The sequence below is a fragment of the Trachurus japonicus genome, chromosome 9 (assembly GCF_045865225.1).
Source record: "Trachurus japonicus isolate A0001 chromosome 9, Traja_1.0".
NCBI classification, from domain to species: Eukaryota; Metazoa; Chordata; class Actinopteri; order Carangiformes; family Carangidae; genus Trachurus; species Trachurus japonicus.
This window is the reverse complement of record NC_140915.1, coordinates 29,198,000-29,212,914: the sequence shown is the minus strand read 5'-3', so window position 1 is coordinate 29,212,914 and position 14,915 is coordinate 29,198,000. Positions and strand designations below refer to the sequence as shown.

Below are 14,915 nucleotides of genomic sequence, written 5' to 3'. Positions count from 1 at the left end.
GATCTGTACATCCTCTATCTAGCCCATACATTTCTCTCACAGCCGTTCTCCTCTCAGCAGGCCGGCCTGCACGCCAGCAGCTGGCTTTGTCCTGCTCTATTCTGGAGGCTGTGGTGGACTGGAGTGCAAAGCTGCGGTCATTGCTTTCCAACAGAAGTGGAGAGTTGACTTGAAGGAACAGGACAGAGTTTATGTTTTTCCAAATAGACTCAAAACGTAAAGGATATATTGCAGGCACTGTTGGGTTAAGAGTGAGAAAGTCTTGCCCTTCGAGATGGAAAACCTGAAGATGTAACCATACCTCACCTGTAGGTTTCTCCTCCATCACCAAATACAGATATGCATATCTTTTCCTTGACGACGATGGCTTGGAATGATGTACTATTTCAGGATTGACATGAGTGGGGCTGCTGTTTGGTTTGGCAGGACCCTGCAGTTCGAAGCCAAGCCAGTGTCAGGGGAGAGATGCTGGCTGTGGCCACGGTGGAGGGATGTTTTCTTCTCCTTCTCAGCACAGTGAGCTCTGTGACTGGACAGCGTGAGGCCTCTTCACGTGGACTCACAGCCGTTAAGCTTGGGGTCCATTGTGGCCACTATGCAGGCAGCATGCCTCTCCTCATCCCCACTGATTGATCAGCACGCCTGTTTTTCTTTCCCCTGGAGTGGAAAAGCAAACTGGGGCACTTTTGATTCCCCGTGCTTTCCAGGCCCCCGAGCGGCGCACTCCTGGGGACATTTGGCCGTGTGAGTTTTATGGGGAAATGTTGGCGGGGAGAGATGGGCCTTTTTACTGTTTGCTGCTGTTTACGAAGGTGGTTCAGTAGTATGTCAACATTCCAAAAGTTGTTGTCAAGGCAACGACCTGTATGACTGCCCCTCAGTGTATCCGTGCCAATAAAAACAGACATGTCAGCATATATCCCCCTAGTTTTACACGGGACAACACCTACGTTTTAGGGTAATGATTACTATGGCTGCATTTGTTGGTCATAAATCATAATTGTTAAGCCGGTAAAATGGCATCTGCAGTTAACACTGAAGAATAATTCTGCTACACTCAGACACCATAATGATGTCTTGCTGACATTTTAGATTTATGTTTTAGCCATTAACAGAAATTCCTGTTGAAATATGAGAATTAAGCTGTACTCCATCAAATTGTATTGCATTATAAGTCATACTACAATGTTGTACAGTAGAGTTACTATACCTCTGTGAACCAGAGAGTGAGACAAACCAGATGGTTTCTGTTTAATTAGTGAAGTTGTGATGATTTGTTAGACTCATTAACTATTAGAGATTTTTTATGGAGAAGTTTTCACTGAGATGTTAAAACAAATCAGCACACTTGGCTTTAATTCAGTGTCTTTGATTGTTGTTGTCTTTTTGCATACGAAAACAGGCATCCAAGTGACCATAAATTAAAAGTATCATGAAGTCCAGCATTCTCAGTCCCACCATAATGAACTCCAGATGTCTGATGAGCTTGATATCCTGCTCAAGTCAGAGCCCTGTGGGGAATTTAATAGGGATGAAAAATGTGTTGCTTGTAGCACCCTCCGTGGATAAATAAACGCTCAGACTCAGTATTCATTCTTCATTGTGTGCCTGACTTTTGGTGGCAGTGTAGGTGAGTGCCTCACCCAGACCACCTACTGTACACTACGATCACATGACACGGCTTTGGCTTCTCTCAGGGTCTGAAAGTATTCACTGTGCCATTACTGTACTTCCTCCACAATTCACACATTCAGGTTTATCCACATTTATCACAAGCTGAGCTTCAGGAATCATGGTTGTTAAATTAAAGCTGCAGTACAGCATAACTGTTACCTGATGTTCATGTTGTCAAACATGTCTTGGAGCATTTATGTATAAACTTTTTGGCACTAATATTGAATTAAGACCACAGCCTGAAAGGTATAAAAAATTTTTTTAAAAAGCCCAAAAGTAGATCTGTTATAGCTCACAGTGGCAACAGTGCACAGCCGCACTTTCTGTGTTCATAGTCATCCTGTTGTCTTCATCTTTCTGCTGCTCATTTGGCCTCTAATCTTGGACATATGGTTTGTATCTGTAGCAGTCTGATGATGTGTGGCTGTGGTGAATGGAGGGGGTGGGAGGTGGGAGTGGTGTTAGCACTGGCATCACAAAACTCTGTCACTTTATTCCGTGCTATTGAATGCTGCACTATGTAAGCCTGTGCCAAGAATTTATATGTAGAGACCTTTGTAGAGGATTGAGACGCTTGAGCCTGTCTTCGAAAGCTTACTCCACACGCTGCAGGGTGAACTTGGTACTGTTTATGAAGGGTTTTACATCGATGTCTTGAACTATGCCACAGGTTCAAAAACAAGACATAGCTTTAGTGTATTAATACTGTTTTTAAGATACATGTGTGTGTGTAAAAAAAAAAAACACCACTTGATGAAGAGTCTATCAGCATTTTAGTCTGAGACCCTCCGTAAAGCAGCTGCCGTGGGATTTGAGGCAATAAAAAAGTAAAGAATGTTAATGACGTGAATTTTTAATATAAAAGGATGCCCTGTGCTCAGTCATAGATCGTGTTTTATTTGTTACAGAATGTGGACACAATAATGAGGCATCGCTCAGACATAATTACAAGGCAGGTTCTATCAGTGACAGTGGATAACGAGTAGGTTACCATCAGCCTCAGGTCTTTGCTCAGGACCTCCACCAATGCACACGGCTGGATAGGAAACACTGTACACAAGTCTGATTATTACCCTGCCCAGGATGTCTGCTGCTGTCCCCTGCCTCATTTTAGTTCAGCAGTCATGTCTGTGGTGGAGACAGTGAATAAGCAGTTATATCACTTTCTTACAGCCGTACCAAGCTTCCCAAAATAAAAGCTCCTCTAAGCATCGCTCTTGTGTGCTGCTGGCCCATGCCCTGTAATTGAAGCTGCTGGGTGGTAATGATGATGATGCAGAGTGGCTTGCATGGAGCCAGACTGAAGGCTCCTCCACTGGCACTGTCCCCAACGTCTCCCATTGCCCTTGATCTGAAACAGCTGCCCTCACTTCAGTTCGCCATTTCCTGTTTGTTTGTGTTTTGAAGAGGCAAATCATAGGCGTCTTGTTGGTATTTGAGTCATTCTTCTGCATGTTTTGACTGTTTGTCCTCCGCTTCATTTTTTTCCCCCTCCAATACCAAGTCTTGAGCAGAAGCCAGACACTTAGTCATTTATTCACTAGAATCAGATCATGTCAGATAAAGCAAAGCACATTTTGTTTTAAAGATCCTTGAAATCCTTTTAGACAACAAACGGCAACATTTTTTTGAAAACAAAGGGAAAAAATCAAATCAAATCAAATCAAATCAAATCAAACTTTATTTATATAGCACTTTTCATGCAAGGACATGCAACCCAAGGTGCTTTACACATAAAAAAGAAATAGACTAGAAAATACTAAGAGATTTTAAATTTTATATCCCCAATCATTTAAATTAATTCATCTCTGACAGAAACTATTTGGTAGAGCATCTTATGGCTCACAAATTGGCACAATTATTGTGGACACTCCCTTCATATTCAGCTTTGAGAATTGTGGCTTGCCGTGGCTTGTCATATTGCACCTGTCATTTGCACTTGGCTGACAATGCCAATTTTGTGTTTGGAGCAGGACAGCACATGAGAAATTTCAAATTTTGTTTTTACAGGTTAGTCCTGCTAGTGTTGCATTTTACTGACACATAAGGGTTTACTCGTTCTCTCGCCCAGTGCATGCTGGGATAGGCTCCAGCCCCCCTCGCCTCTGCCAGGGATGAAGCGGGTTCAGAAAATGAATGCATGAATCAAATAAATAGCAGGCTTAAGCACAACCTTCTGCAGCTAGTCTGTTGTCTTTGCGGCAGATGTACCGCTTCAGACACATCCAGCAGGAAGAAAGGATTTATATCACTGAAGTCTCTGAAAACATGAGATACCTAAGATTTGGACTATATTGCTATAATATCCAACCACTCACAGTAACAAAAAAGAGTTAGTCCACTTGTGTCATGTGTTTAAGTTTGTAAAGAAACTTGAATCTGGCAATGAAGGCACAGACAAAACCCAAATGGAGAAATGTCTCATATGAAATACTCCACTGTTCAAATTATGTCATACCATAGTATTTTCTGTCTTTTATTCCTCTGTCCATATTACTGTAAGGAGCTGCTTGAAAAAATTGGTTTTCTGGGCATACAAAAGAAATAACTTGTTTTTGGAAGTCTTCATTGCAAAACTCTAAGTGGTGGACTAGATATCTTATTGCATATGGAGCTCAACATGCCAGTGACTTGCCCTAATGAATGATACAGTATAGGGAATGTTGACAATGAACAGTGTTTCCTTTTAGGATTTGTTTTATCAGCAGGGGCACCACCATTTCAGAGCCCTTATACCTTTCCAGAGCTCTACACTCCCTTTTTTTCTGGCAAATTCAAAAATGCAGTGCAGAAGGAACTTCAGGTGCAATGAAAGGTGTTTGGACAGGATATGTTTAGACAGAGAAGAAATTATTGCAAAGTTACAAAAGGAAACCAGATTTGGAAATCTGTCTGGCTCTGTGTTATAGTTTTGTACTTATGAGAACTATCAGGATGTTGACACTGTATATAAATACAGTCAAAAAAATACATTACTGTGAAGAGGACATCTCACTCTGTATGAACTACGTAAGCTGCTGCACCCTGTTAGGCCACTGTACCACCAAAAAATAACTGTCTTTGGCAAGAATTGGCAGATTGTGCAGAGGAGACAAAACAACAGCCAGCCTCGTTTAATTTAAGTACGACTTGAAGTGACTCATTGGATTAACATTAATTAGTGGCAGCTGACGACCACCAGTCATGACGCTCAGCTTCAGCTAGGATGTGAGGCAGCAGCTGATGTTTTTCTTCACTGCTTTGCCAGTGAATCTGTTTCTTTCCTTCCTCAGTGTACAAAACTTCGTCACTGTTTCACCCAAAGAAAACTTCACTGTAACTTGCCAATTTTTGCTGGCTCATGCAGTGGGATAGTATGGAAAAGTATCTAAAGCTGAAATTCTGGCAGTGGCCACCACTGCAAAATGTACATAATAACGGAAACACTGATGAACCCCTGATTACAGTTCAATGCAGCTTTAATCAGAGCTTCCTCCTCTGGCCAGCCACAGGAACCAGGAGGACCTGACTGATTTTCTCCAGTGGTCTCTCCCATCTCTGAACCATACTCCCATCCAAGACAAAATAATAGGCTTCCCCCGGCTCGCCTGTTCCCCCTCCCTAGCTTTGATGGTGCATGAGACATAGATGCATTGTTGGCGCTGCCATGGTACAGTTGACCAAAAACAGTGCAGCTCTGAGATCAACCGTGTATAATGGGTTGAAGACTCACAATGGAGCAGTGATGATTTTAGAGCACAATGTTTTGGAGAGTGCAGTTTAAGGCTGTTGCCAGCCATGCCATGGTTACTGCTATAAAATTTTTGGCATCAGGTAGTGCAGGATGGATGATGTTGATGGAAGAACTGCTGAAGTTTTTTGAACTTTCTAAGGTCAAGCTCAATCACAGCTGCATTCTCCCTGTCACAGAGGAGCGCTTGTTTTTTCTCTCTCCTTCCTTTTGTTTTTCTTTACTTCATTGCATTCCTCTGGAGTCTCGTAGATTAGACTTGTGATTTTATCCGTAAATTCTCCTGCTGTTGGAGAGCCCGAAGATCCACGCTCACTGGCCAGACACTTATATAACATAGGTTTGCTTTGCATTAGTGTGGATTCATATACACATACAGTGTGGCTTCACTGGGTTTTTCTGAAGGAATCCCTAAAGCATGCATCTCTATCATGTATATGCCCTTGAGATTGCTTCACAGCAGGAGAGGACACGGATGTCTCTATTCTTGTGCTCTGATGATATGGAATATGTGATCTTATGAGCCTGCACTTATTATGTTCAGCTTATCCTGGGAGGAATCGCAGGGAGACGTCCCAATGATCGTTTCTGGTAAAGGCCTCCTGGCACGCATCACTAATCTGCCCACTCACTAAGGAGAAAGAAGAGGAAAATTGGACTCAATTGAGAACAGAGACATTGTTCAAAGAGTTGCTGAATTGGAAGCGGGTGCTGGCATCGGGCACACAAATCTTTGACTCCATCAGTGCCAGTGTGTCAGCTTTGAGCCCCAACATCAGCCCCAGCTTGAGTCTCAGACCTGCACTGGTTGAAAGTGTGGGGTGGAGACAATCCTCCATTGGAAAGAGCCTGTGTAACACTGATGCCAGGTGGTGACAGATGAGGGAGAAAAACTCTGTGAGCTTCAGTGTGAAAGCTGTACTCGTGAGTTGTGTGTGGGCTGTTTGCACTCAAAAGTTTTCCTGGCCCGTGCACAGACCTAAAATAAAGTAATAGTCTTGTTACCCCAGCAAACCGGAAGTTGTGAAACTGTTTTGAGACTTGTTCCTTTTTTCTTTTTCTCTTTTTTTTTAGTTGAGTCATTTTCTTAGTTGGAATATTGTGTGTGTGTGTATGTATGTGTGTGTGTGTGTGTGTGCTCTCTGTTATCAGTACTGGTCAGTGTTGCAGGTGGACATAGTCAGATGCCAGACAGTGTTGTGGACAAAAACAGTTTGTTTGTTGGGATTCCTGACAGTAAAAGTGTCTGGGTTGAGTTATGGGCTGTGCAGACTTGGTCCAGGTGTGCTGAGTGTTGAGTGAGAACTCATAACTATAGTCAGTTTCATTAGTAGCTCACTCAAGCACTGTTATAACATAATAAAATTTGAATTAATCAACCTTTGCTCCTAACGTTGAAACCATGTGCTCCTATCTGTACGATAAAAAATGTCATTGGCAGATCTCCTGAGACTTAGTTTATGAGCCTCCTGTGTTTAATGGGTATGCAGCGCCCTCTTCTGTCAAAAGCCAAAATGTATTTATGTCACTTGACATAAGACTAAGCACAGTTTCCTTCCTGAATTACACTGTTGCTACAGCAAGTGTTCAGTTTTGCTGAATGAGGGCCTGACTGTGTGGAATGTCTCTTCTTGTTCCACAATGGGGGAAACTGTTTATAACAAGCATGAATAATTGTAAGTTTTGCACTGCAGCTGGAACCCATTGAAGTACATGCTGGCCCTGTCTTTGCTATCAAAACAACATTGGCCTCGATGCCAGACATCTGTTGCCACATAATCTATCATCCATCAGCTGTGGGACTGAAGTTCAACTCTGGTTATAAATGGTAATCAAGATAAAAAATGTTGACGGAGGTAGCGGTAATTGTTGAGAGTGATCTCAAACTGAGTCATGCAACAGAAACTATTTGAGGGCACAGGGCACCAAATCCAAACAAACGACGATGACAAACTGTATTGTTTGCTCTGTACTCAGAATCAAAACCCCTTCTCCAGGTTTCAGTCGAATGTAGCTGATGATGATGGTGAAGTAGAAGGAACAAGTGTTCTGTATGTGGTCTTTTCTCCATCTGGAGCTCATTTAAGGTACAGATAAATCTCTCTGTTTTTGATCTTAACTGAATATATCCTACGTGATGGTGTCTTGGACTTTGTTTTATTCCTAGTTGTCACATCACACGGTCTCCTCAGATTTAGAGTTTCCTGGATATGGACACTACACTTGTTGAGTGCCAGTAAACTGTTTGGTGGAGCAGTGGTCCAGAAACACTGTGCTGGTGAATTCCTCCCTCTGTGCTCAACATAGCTCTTTTTGTGACTCTTTTACAGTAACATTGCATCATGGTCTAAGCACTTGGACGAATCAATGGTCCCAACAGATTACTCCACTTTGAACTGCAAACTTATTTTCAGCCGCTGCAGCAAGTTTTTCACACTTTCCCCATCTCTCTCCACAGGAGTTCTCCCCTTCAGACTACAGAAGTAACTCTGTGTCCAGCAGAACCCCCACCCCACCAGGACGTTACTCACCCCAGAGTCCCATTGATCGGGATGTTCCCATGTCTCCTCGACGCAGGTAAACAGAAGTCACATCACAAGCACCACTTAAGTTTACCTAAACAACACAGCATCAATCTCCTTCCTCTTCAGACACTGAAAACATACAGTACAACACAGCACACAGCTTTCACACAGTTAAGAGTCATATCTATCTACAGAATGTATAATGTGCAGGCAGCCAGTCCTCAGCATGTATGGGCTGGTAGAGGTTGCACTCACAAATTCAGTCTTCAAAAGTAAACATGACCTAGTCCCGAGAAGCTTGTAGTCTTTTCATACAAATTAGAGTTAGTGTGAGAGTTCAAAACAACAGAATGGGTGTATCAGTACTGTAATGTTTGAAATCACACACACATTGTTGCTATGACAATGCTTGAACAAAAAGGGTCAACATCGGCTTGAAAAAACCTCAGTGTAGTTTGTCTCAGTGGTTATATTATTGCTGTATTTTCCATATGTGAAACTTTATCCGAGAGACCAGACTTTCGCTATAAACATTCCTTTGTATATTTGTCATTATTGTTTCCCCCCTTTCATAGGTCTGTGTGGAAAGGAAATTGAGGGTGTAAATGGAGTGAAAAGTTTCACAGTCAGTGTGTGAAGGCAATGCAGTGTTGCAGCTGACTCTTTGTGCTCACAGCTCTTTGCAGCTGCACTGAGTGGACAACTACATGAATTTTCAGCCTCTGGGAAACACTATATTGTGTCCACCACCTGCACTTCAGTTTGCTTATTCCTGCTTCGCCCATTCTGATGAGGTGATGTAGCTGTAATTTGACTCATTTCAGAGTGTGCAGGTGGCAGGCTTGCTGGCCGGTGTTTGTTTTTTTCTTTCAGCACAAATGAAAATCTTCTTTTAAGTCTCTCTCACATAAGCCTTTGTGTCCACTCTCTCGGCTGGAGAGCCCGGTGCCTGTGTTTCCACAGTGCAGGGTGGTTGACTTTGGCCCCAGCTCCCTCCTGGGTAACACGGCCAGTGATATGACGTGTCAGCAACTGCAGTCATATCCAAACACCCCACATTGCCAAAAAAGTCTGATTTTGCCTCTCCCCCTGATTGGACCCCAGTCTGGAGCCCCCAGCCTGCACAGCAAGCCTCTCCCTGCTCCTTTACAGCCAATCGCAGACTCGGTGACACCCATTTGCCCACCCCTTTATGTCGCGTGGCCAATGAGTTTCAGCCCAGGGGCACACCTTTCAGTCAGACTCTTGTTTTTCTGTCTAGTCTGGTTTAGATAGAGGTGTGCGCTTGGCATCTAAGAGCGCGTGTGTGTGTGCTAGTATTGGGTTTTTTTTTTTATCCTTGTATGTTCTGAGTTGTTCTTGCAGTGTGAGAAATAATAAGAGTGTTGTAGTGCGGAGTAGTTGAGCTCCCTCTCTTTGTTCTCTCTTTTGAGGTGAGTCTTGAGTTTTATCTTTTTGATCTTTTTTTTGTCAGGATGTTCTGGTTGGTTTAGGTGTTGAGCTGCATCTGAGGAAGGATCAGAAATGTGGAAGGAATTTAGCCTTGTGATCTTAGATGTGTTTTGGCTACAAGCATTTTGAGTCAGTGCTATGACTAGATCGTTATCGTTGCTCCCTACTGCCAAGTCTGGAAGAGTATGGAACCCGGCGTCACATTTGTTACAGATGCAGACATTGCATAGATGTGTACATTTTAAAGGATGATTCCCAGATGACAAACTAGTCTGAAGTTGTCTGAAGCTTTGTGAAATCTATGCGCCATCACTGTGACTTTGTCCACTCAGCTGCTTTCTCAGATGCATGTCACTCTCACGGATCATCTTTTTTTGTTTGTTTGTTTGTTTTACTCCCATTTGACCTAGACTTTCCATTTGTTTTGAGATGCATGTCAGAGGGGATGGTGAGCGAAGCAAAAAGGGGAAAAGGATTTCTGAGGGTGGAGCTGAGCATGGGGAGAACGTGCAGGGTGTGCTTAAGAGGTCTGTTTTCAATTTGATCCATGTTCAGTGATGCAGAGGACAGGGTATGAGCATTTGTTTCAGTCACATATTGGTTTCGTCTGTTCACGATTTCCTGTTTGAGTCATGATCATTCATGAGGACTCTTCAATGAACAAAGTTACACACTGGGATTCATGTAAAATTATCACCATGAGGTCAGAGTTCTTCAATGCAGGACTTAAACGCCCTTTTCATGCACAGCCCCCCAGTTTGAAGACAACGAAGCAGGACATGAGGAGTTCCCTGGCAAAACAATTAATGTTTTGGCTGGTCAAATCCATCACCTGACCTTAGTTCAACTAGGCATGTGTTTCACAGAGTGAAGGCAAAAGCCTGAAACGAAAAGTGAAGAGTGCTGCAGTCCAGAACTGGCAGAGCAACACCAGGGAAGAAGCCAAGTATTTGCTGATGGCTGTAGTTCATGAATACTGTAGACTACAAAAGATTTAACACAAAAGTGTGTGACTCAACTTTACCTAAGTCTGTGTTAATTTGACAAATTGCTCATCATTCCAGGGAACTGAGGAATTGTGTATAAAAAGCTACACCATTTGCTCAAAATAAAACTTGTACATGCACATGTACACGTACACGTAGTTACAGTACTTACGTAGTTACATAATCACTGTTTAACTTAAGTTTGCAGAATGAAATGCAGACGAAATACTACAACCAAATACAGTGCAGTGATGTTAAAAGGTTTACATCTACAGTACCAGTCTCATGTCTCAGTTGTCATTTGATTTGTATATTTGTTTCTGACATCGAAGCAAGGACAAATGTAAGAAAATTAACAAATTGTAAACTTATTAATAAATCATCGACTTTTCTATATTGACTCAACCAGTAGTCGGTTCCTTCTACACTGTTGAGTTAAACATTTCAGTTTAGGTTTGTCCCATCAGTCCCATCAGTGTTGCAGTAGTCTTCATAAATGTGATGAACCTGTTGGTTTTCTCACTTGCACCACTCTGTCCAGTTCATCCCAAACCACCTCCATGGGTTCAGGTCTGTGCTGCTCTTCCATCATGTGATGGACAGCTTCTTGTTCTCATGATGTGACCCTTTATTGTCTTACTGACACACCCCTAATCATGTCCTAATCTTGTCTTCCTTTTGTTACTTGTCATTCTGTCACCATTATGATGTCAATCTACAGCACTACTTCCTGTGTTGTCTGAATCATCAGAGGGTGAAGTAACAGTTTGCCCGACAAAGACAGCGCTGGGGCACCTGCATGAGTTGAAAACAGTCTCTGAAAAAGTTTCCTAGATTCCCCAGGTTTTAGTCACTTGCTCTATATATTTATTTATTTACTTATTGATTGATTGATTGATTGTTTGTTGTTGTTCTTAGAGTATGTTAGTACAAACCAATGGTAACTACAGTATATATGTTGAATCAGTGTAGCAAGTAATCTACATTGGTGAAGATGAGGTCATTGTCTCTGAGCAGATTCTTAACAGCACAGCTGTGGGCAGGTCTGTCGTATGTGACAACAGCTAGGACAGTCAGTCAGGTTAAGTTGACTGACTCCAGCTGACAGGTCACAGGTGGAAGCCATCAAACCGCACCTGGCCCCGCACGTCTACCTGACCAACCGGTTCCCATTGACAGCAAACACTCAGAGGAATACACAAAGACAAAGGATGTTCTCTGGAAGGAGCTGCCAGCTTACCAATACATCTGTCAGTCCAGATTTCAATGCATGTGTTTCTTCAGCAGGGTGGGATTGGTATTCAACCACACATTGAGTATGGAAGAAGCAGTAAAAACAAAACCACTTTTCCACCACACCAGGGGTAAAGAATTTGCTTGTAAAGGGAGCCACTGTTCTGTTTGCTAATTGCTTAATGAGCTGACAGCTTATACTACCCCGAGGTGAGAGCTTCCTCTCACCTCCTGCCCCCTCCTGAGCACCGACTGGCTACAAACAGCCACAAGATGCAAAGTGTTCATGTTGTTTCTTGGCTGTTTCGTAGACCAAGACTCTGCTTTTTTTATCCGGTCTTTGTGTTTGTTGAATATTCCTTTAACTGTTGCTGAAAATATGTGATCACTCTTATTGCACATGCAAAAAGACAACTGTTGGCCTTACTGTACATCCACTTAGTTTTTACCTTGGGGCTGTTTTCTCAGTTAGGACAGCAGCTCTTGTAAGGGGACAGTTGGGCGATCCTGTTGAACATGTGATATGTGGACTCTGTTTGGCCTCTTGCCTGTGGTGTGCAATCCAGACTTTATGCTTGGAGGTCAAAGTCTTAAAGCCAGCTGCAGGCTCCGATTCATTTCCTCTGGATTCAGTTAAACCAGACTCACAGGTCTTTCACAACGAACATTTACAACTGAACACGTCACAAAGAGTTTGACCTGCTCATGATTTTATTGAATTCAAATTTATTTGCGTCTTCTTTCTGCAGCAGTTCGAGCTCTGACTTTGCCATGCAGAGGTTCGACAGAGACTCAGAGGTGTACAAGATGATCCAGGAGAATAAGGAGTCCCGCACGGCGCCTCGTCAGTCCAACACCTTTAAAATGCTCCAAGAGGTCCTGGAGGCTGATGAGAAAGGTTAGAGGAACTCTGCAATTGTTGTCCACTGTTGAAAAGAGCACATCTGCATCAATCAGGCATTAATAATCAGAATCCTTGGAACATGAAAACATTACATGGACGAGCGAAAACAACGGACGCGTTACAGATTTATATCAGGCATCGGTTTCAGGCTTTGTCCATCAAATGATTTACATCATCTCCTGCAGTTGTTTGCTGACCGCATCTCCATCTTGAAATCATCTGTCAAATGTGTGAGTTAATGAATAGTGACTTCCATCTGGTCATCACCTGTGCTGGTTGGAGAGAGCAGCCCTCTAGTGAGCAGCATATCATGGAATGCATCTGTTTTCTTCCCCCACCCCTTTGCTTTGATAAATGTCGGAGCAAATAAATCCAGATAGTAATAACATTCTTTCATGACGTGATAATGACCAATGTGTGGAAACCTATTTCATGAAGCGTGTCCTGTGCGTGATGATAGATAGTGATGACGAATGGAGGTACACAAACACGCTCCAATGACAGAGGGCAGTGAAGACAAACAGTGTGTTAATGTGACGAACTGAGAGACACAAGCGTGTCAACACATTCTGTGAGCTGCTCTCTTCATGTATGTTTCTGTGTGTCTGTGTGTGTGTGTGTGTGTGTGTGTGTGTGTTTCTGTGTGTGTGTGTGACTCCAGAGGCAGCCCTGCGGTTCCCAGGGAAACTGTCGCCCAGCGTCCCTAAACCAGCCGCACCAGTGGGAGGAGGTGGCAACAAGTATCACACCTGTGAGAAGTGTGGCACCAGCATTGTGTAAGTCTCCTGTTATCTGCCGTTATCTGCCCTCATACATAGATGTGGAAATAATTACAGTGGTGATTTCCCTGCAGCAAAGCAAGTAAAAACAAATCTGTCTCACTTCCCAAATGTCAAATGTTCAGTTTGCCTTCATCTTAAGTATTACGATACAGATATGTTATCACCACACTCTCAATTCATTAGTTTACAATAAAGAAGAAAACAAGACCAGTCTCACTTTGAATGAATTTGATGTGCGGATGTTTTTACTCTGGTGTCAACTTTTTTCTAGAACATACAAAGCTGTGATGTTTTGTCTGTGCTGTTCTCTGCAGCGCTCAAGCTGATTTGCATTGTAAATAGTTCACTCTCTCTGGTGTCTGCCTTCTCCTGAACTATATTCATCTGTTTTCACAGCACACAGGCCGTGCGCATCACAGACGACCGCTTCCGCCACCCAGAGTGCTACACCTGCACAGATTGCGGTCTTAACCTGAGGATGAGAGGTCACTTTTGGGTGGGAGATGTGATGTACTGTGAGAAGCACGCCAAACAGAGGTACCAAGGCCCAGGTAGTTCCCCCCAAGCCACCGTGTCCCCTCGCCATTGAGTCTGCTGTTCCATATCTGTCCCGCTCGGGATGTCGAGGGCTCCTTGTCTTCCTCAAGGCCCGCCTCATCTGACTCCGTTACAGACCCTGGGATGGGGCATGGAGGTGGACACTGGTCAATGATATGGCAGAGGATGTCCTTTTTCTGATCACATTTAACTATACTTTGCAATATTATGATTCACTTTCTTGCCTTTCTTGTAATTGTATCAGAATGGGGGCTTTGTTTCTCACAAGACCCCACCTCCACAGTCTCCTTAGGTTAATCTTAGCTCTAATGATGCACAGCTGCCATGGACTCAAGCCACATTATGTTGTACTAAGGCCAGATTTACATAACGACAGTGCTTTAGACAAACTCAGCAGGACTGGCTCTCTGACTCTCTGAGGATCTGGATAATCATTCGAAAGTCCTGCTGACATAAAGGGACCAAAATCTCACCTACACTTCATGCCATTTAAAAACAAAATGTACTGTACACAGACGGCGCTCTGTGTGGGTGTGTGTGTGTGTGTGTGTGTGTGTGGGCGTGTATGTGTGTATGCTTTCCATGCAGAAGTGTGTTGGCTTCTGCATGCCTTCCCTGCATCTGTGCGTGACTGTGTGTGTGCATGAGTGAGGAGAAAGAGAGAGAGAGAGAGAAGGGAAGGAGGTCCAGGTTATTACAGACTCAAAGGAGTTTGCGAAATTTGCGCTACAGTTTGGCCAAAAACTCTTGAGCTTTTCTGTATTTCTTTTGTAACCAGAATTAAGGAGTAAAAATTATGAAAAAAAAACATATTTGCTGACGTGTTTGGCTGTTTTGATGCTTATGAGGGACTATAGATTCATTCAATATACAATATTTTTTTGATGTTTTTGTGATTGAACTGTATGCTAATATAAACCATTTAAAATGCATAATGTATGCACAGGACATTTGGTGTGAAAAGAATTGATGATTATGATATTACACTTGTCCAGTTACAGCAATACTCAGAGACACACTATAATGTCTTCATTTCATGTGGCACTTACAAATAAAGTCGCACAACCAGAA

General features: G+C 43.0%; 1 protein-coding gene across 4 annotated transcripts in view; it reads left to right on the top strand.

The window, feature by feature from the left end:
- pdlim2 (PDZ and LIM domain 2 (mystique)) overlaps window positions 1–14,915 on the top strand; it is a 33,785-nt gene extending 18,870 nt beyond the window's left edge. For 2 of the 4 annotated variants that reach the window (XM_085787251.1, XM_085787248.1), the window contains exons 7-10: window positions 7,863–7,981; window positions 12,350–12,498; window positions 13,166–13,280; window positions 13,683–14,915. In XM_085787251.1, coding sequence (XP_085643377.1) covers window positions 7,863–7,981; window positions 12,350–12,498; window positions 13,166–13,280; window positions 13,683–13,875 — 576 coding nt within the window. In that variant the 3' untranslated portion in view covers window positions 13,876–14,915. The remainder of the gene's footprint in view (window positions 1–7,862; window positions 7,982–12,349; window positions 12,499–13,165; window positions 13,281–13,682) is intronic. The other 2 variants (XM_085787252.1, XM_085787249.1) reach the window with 1 other exon arrangement.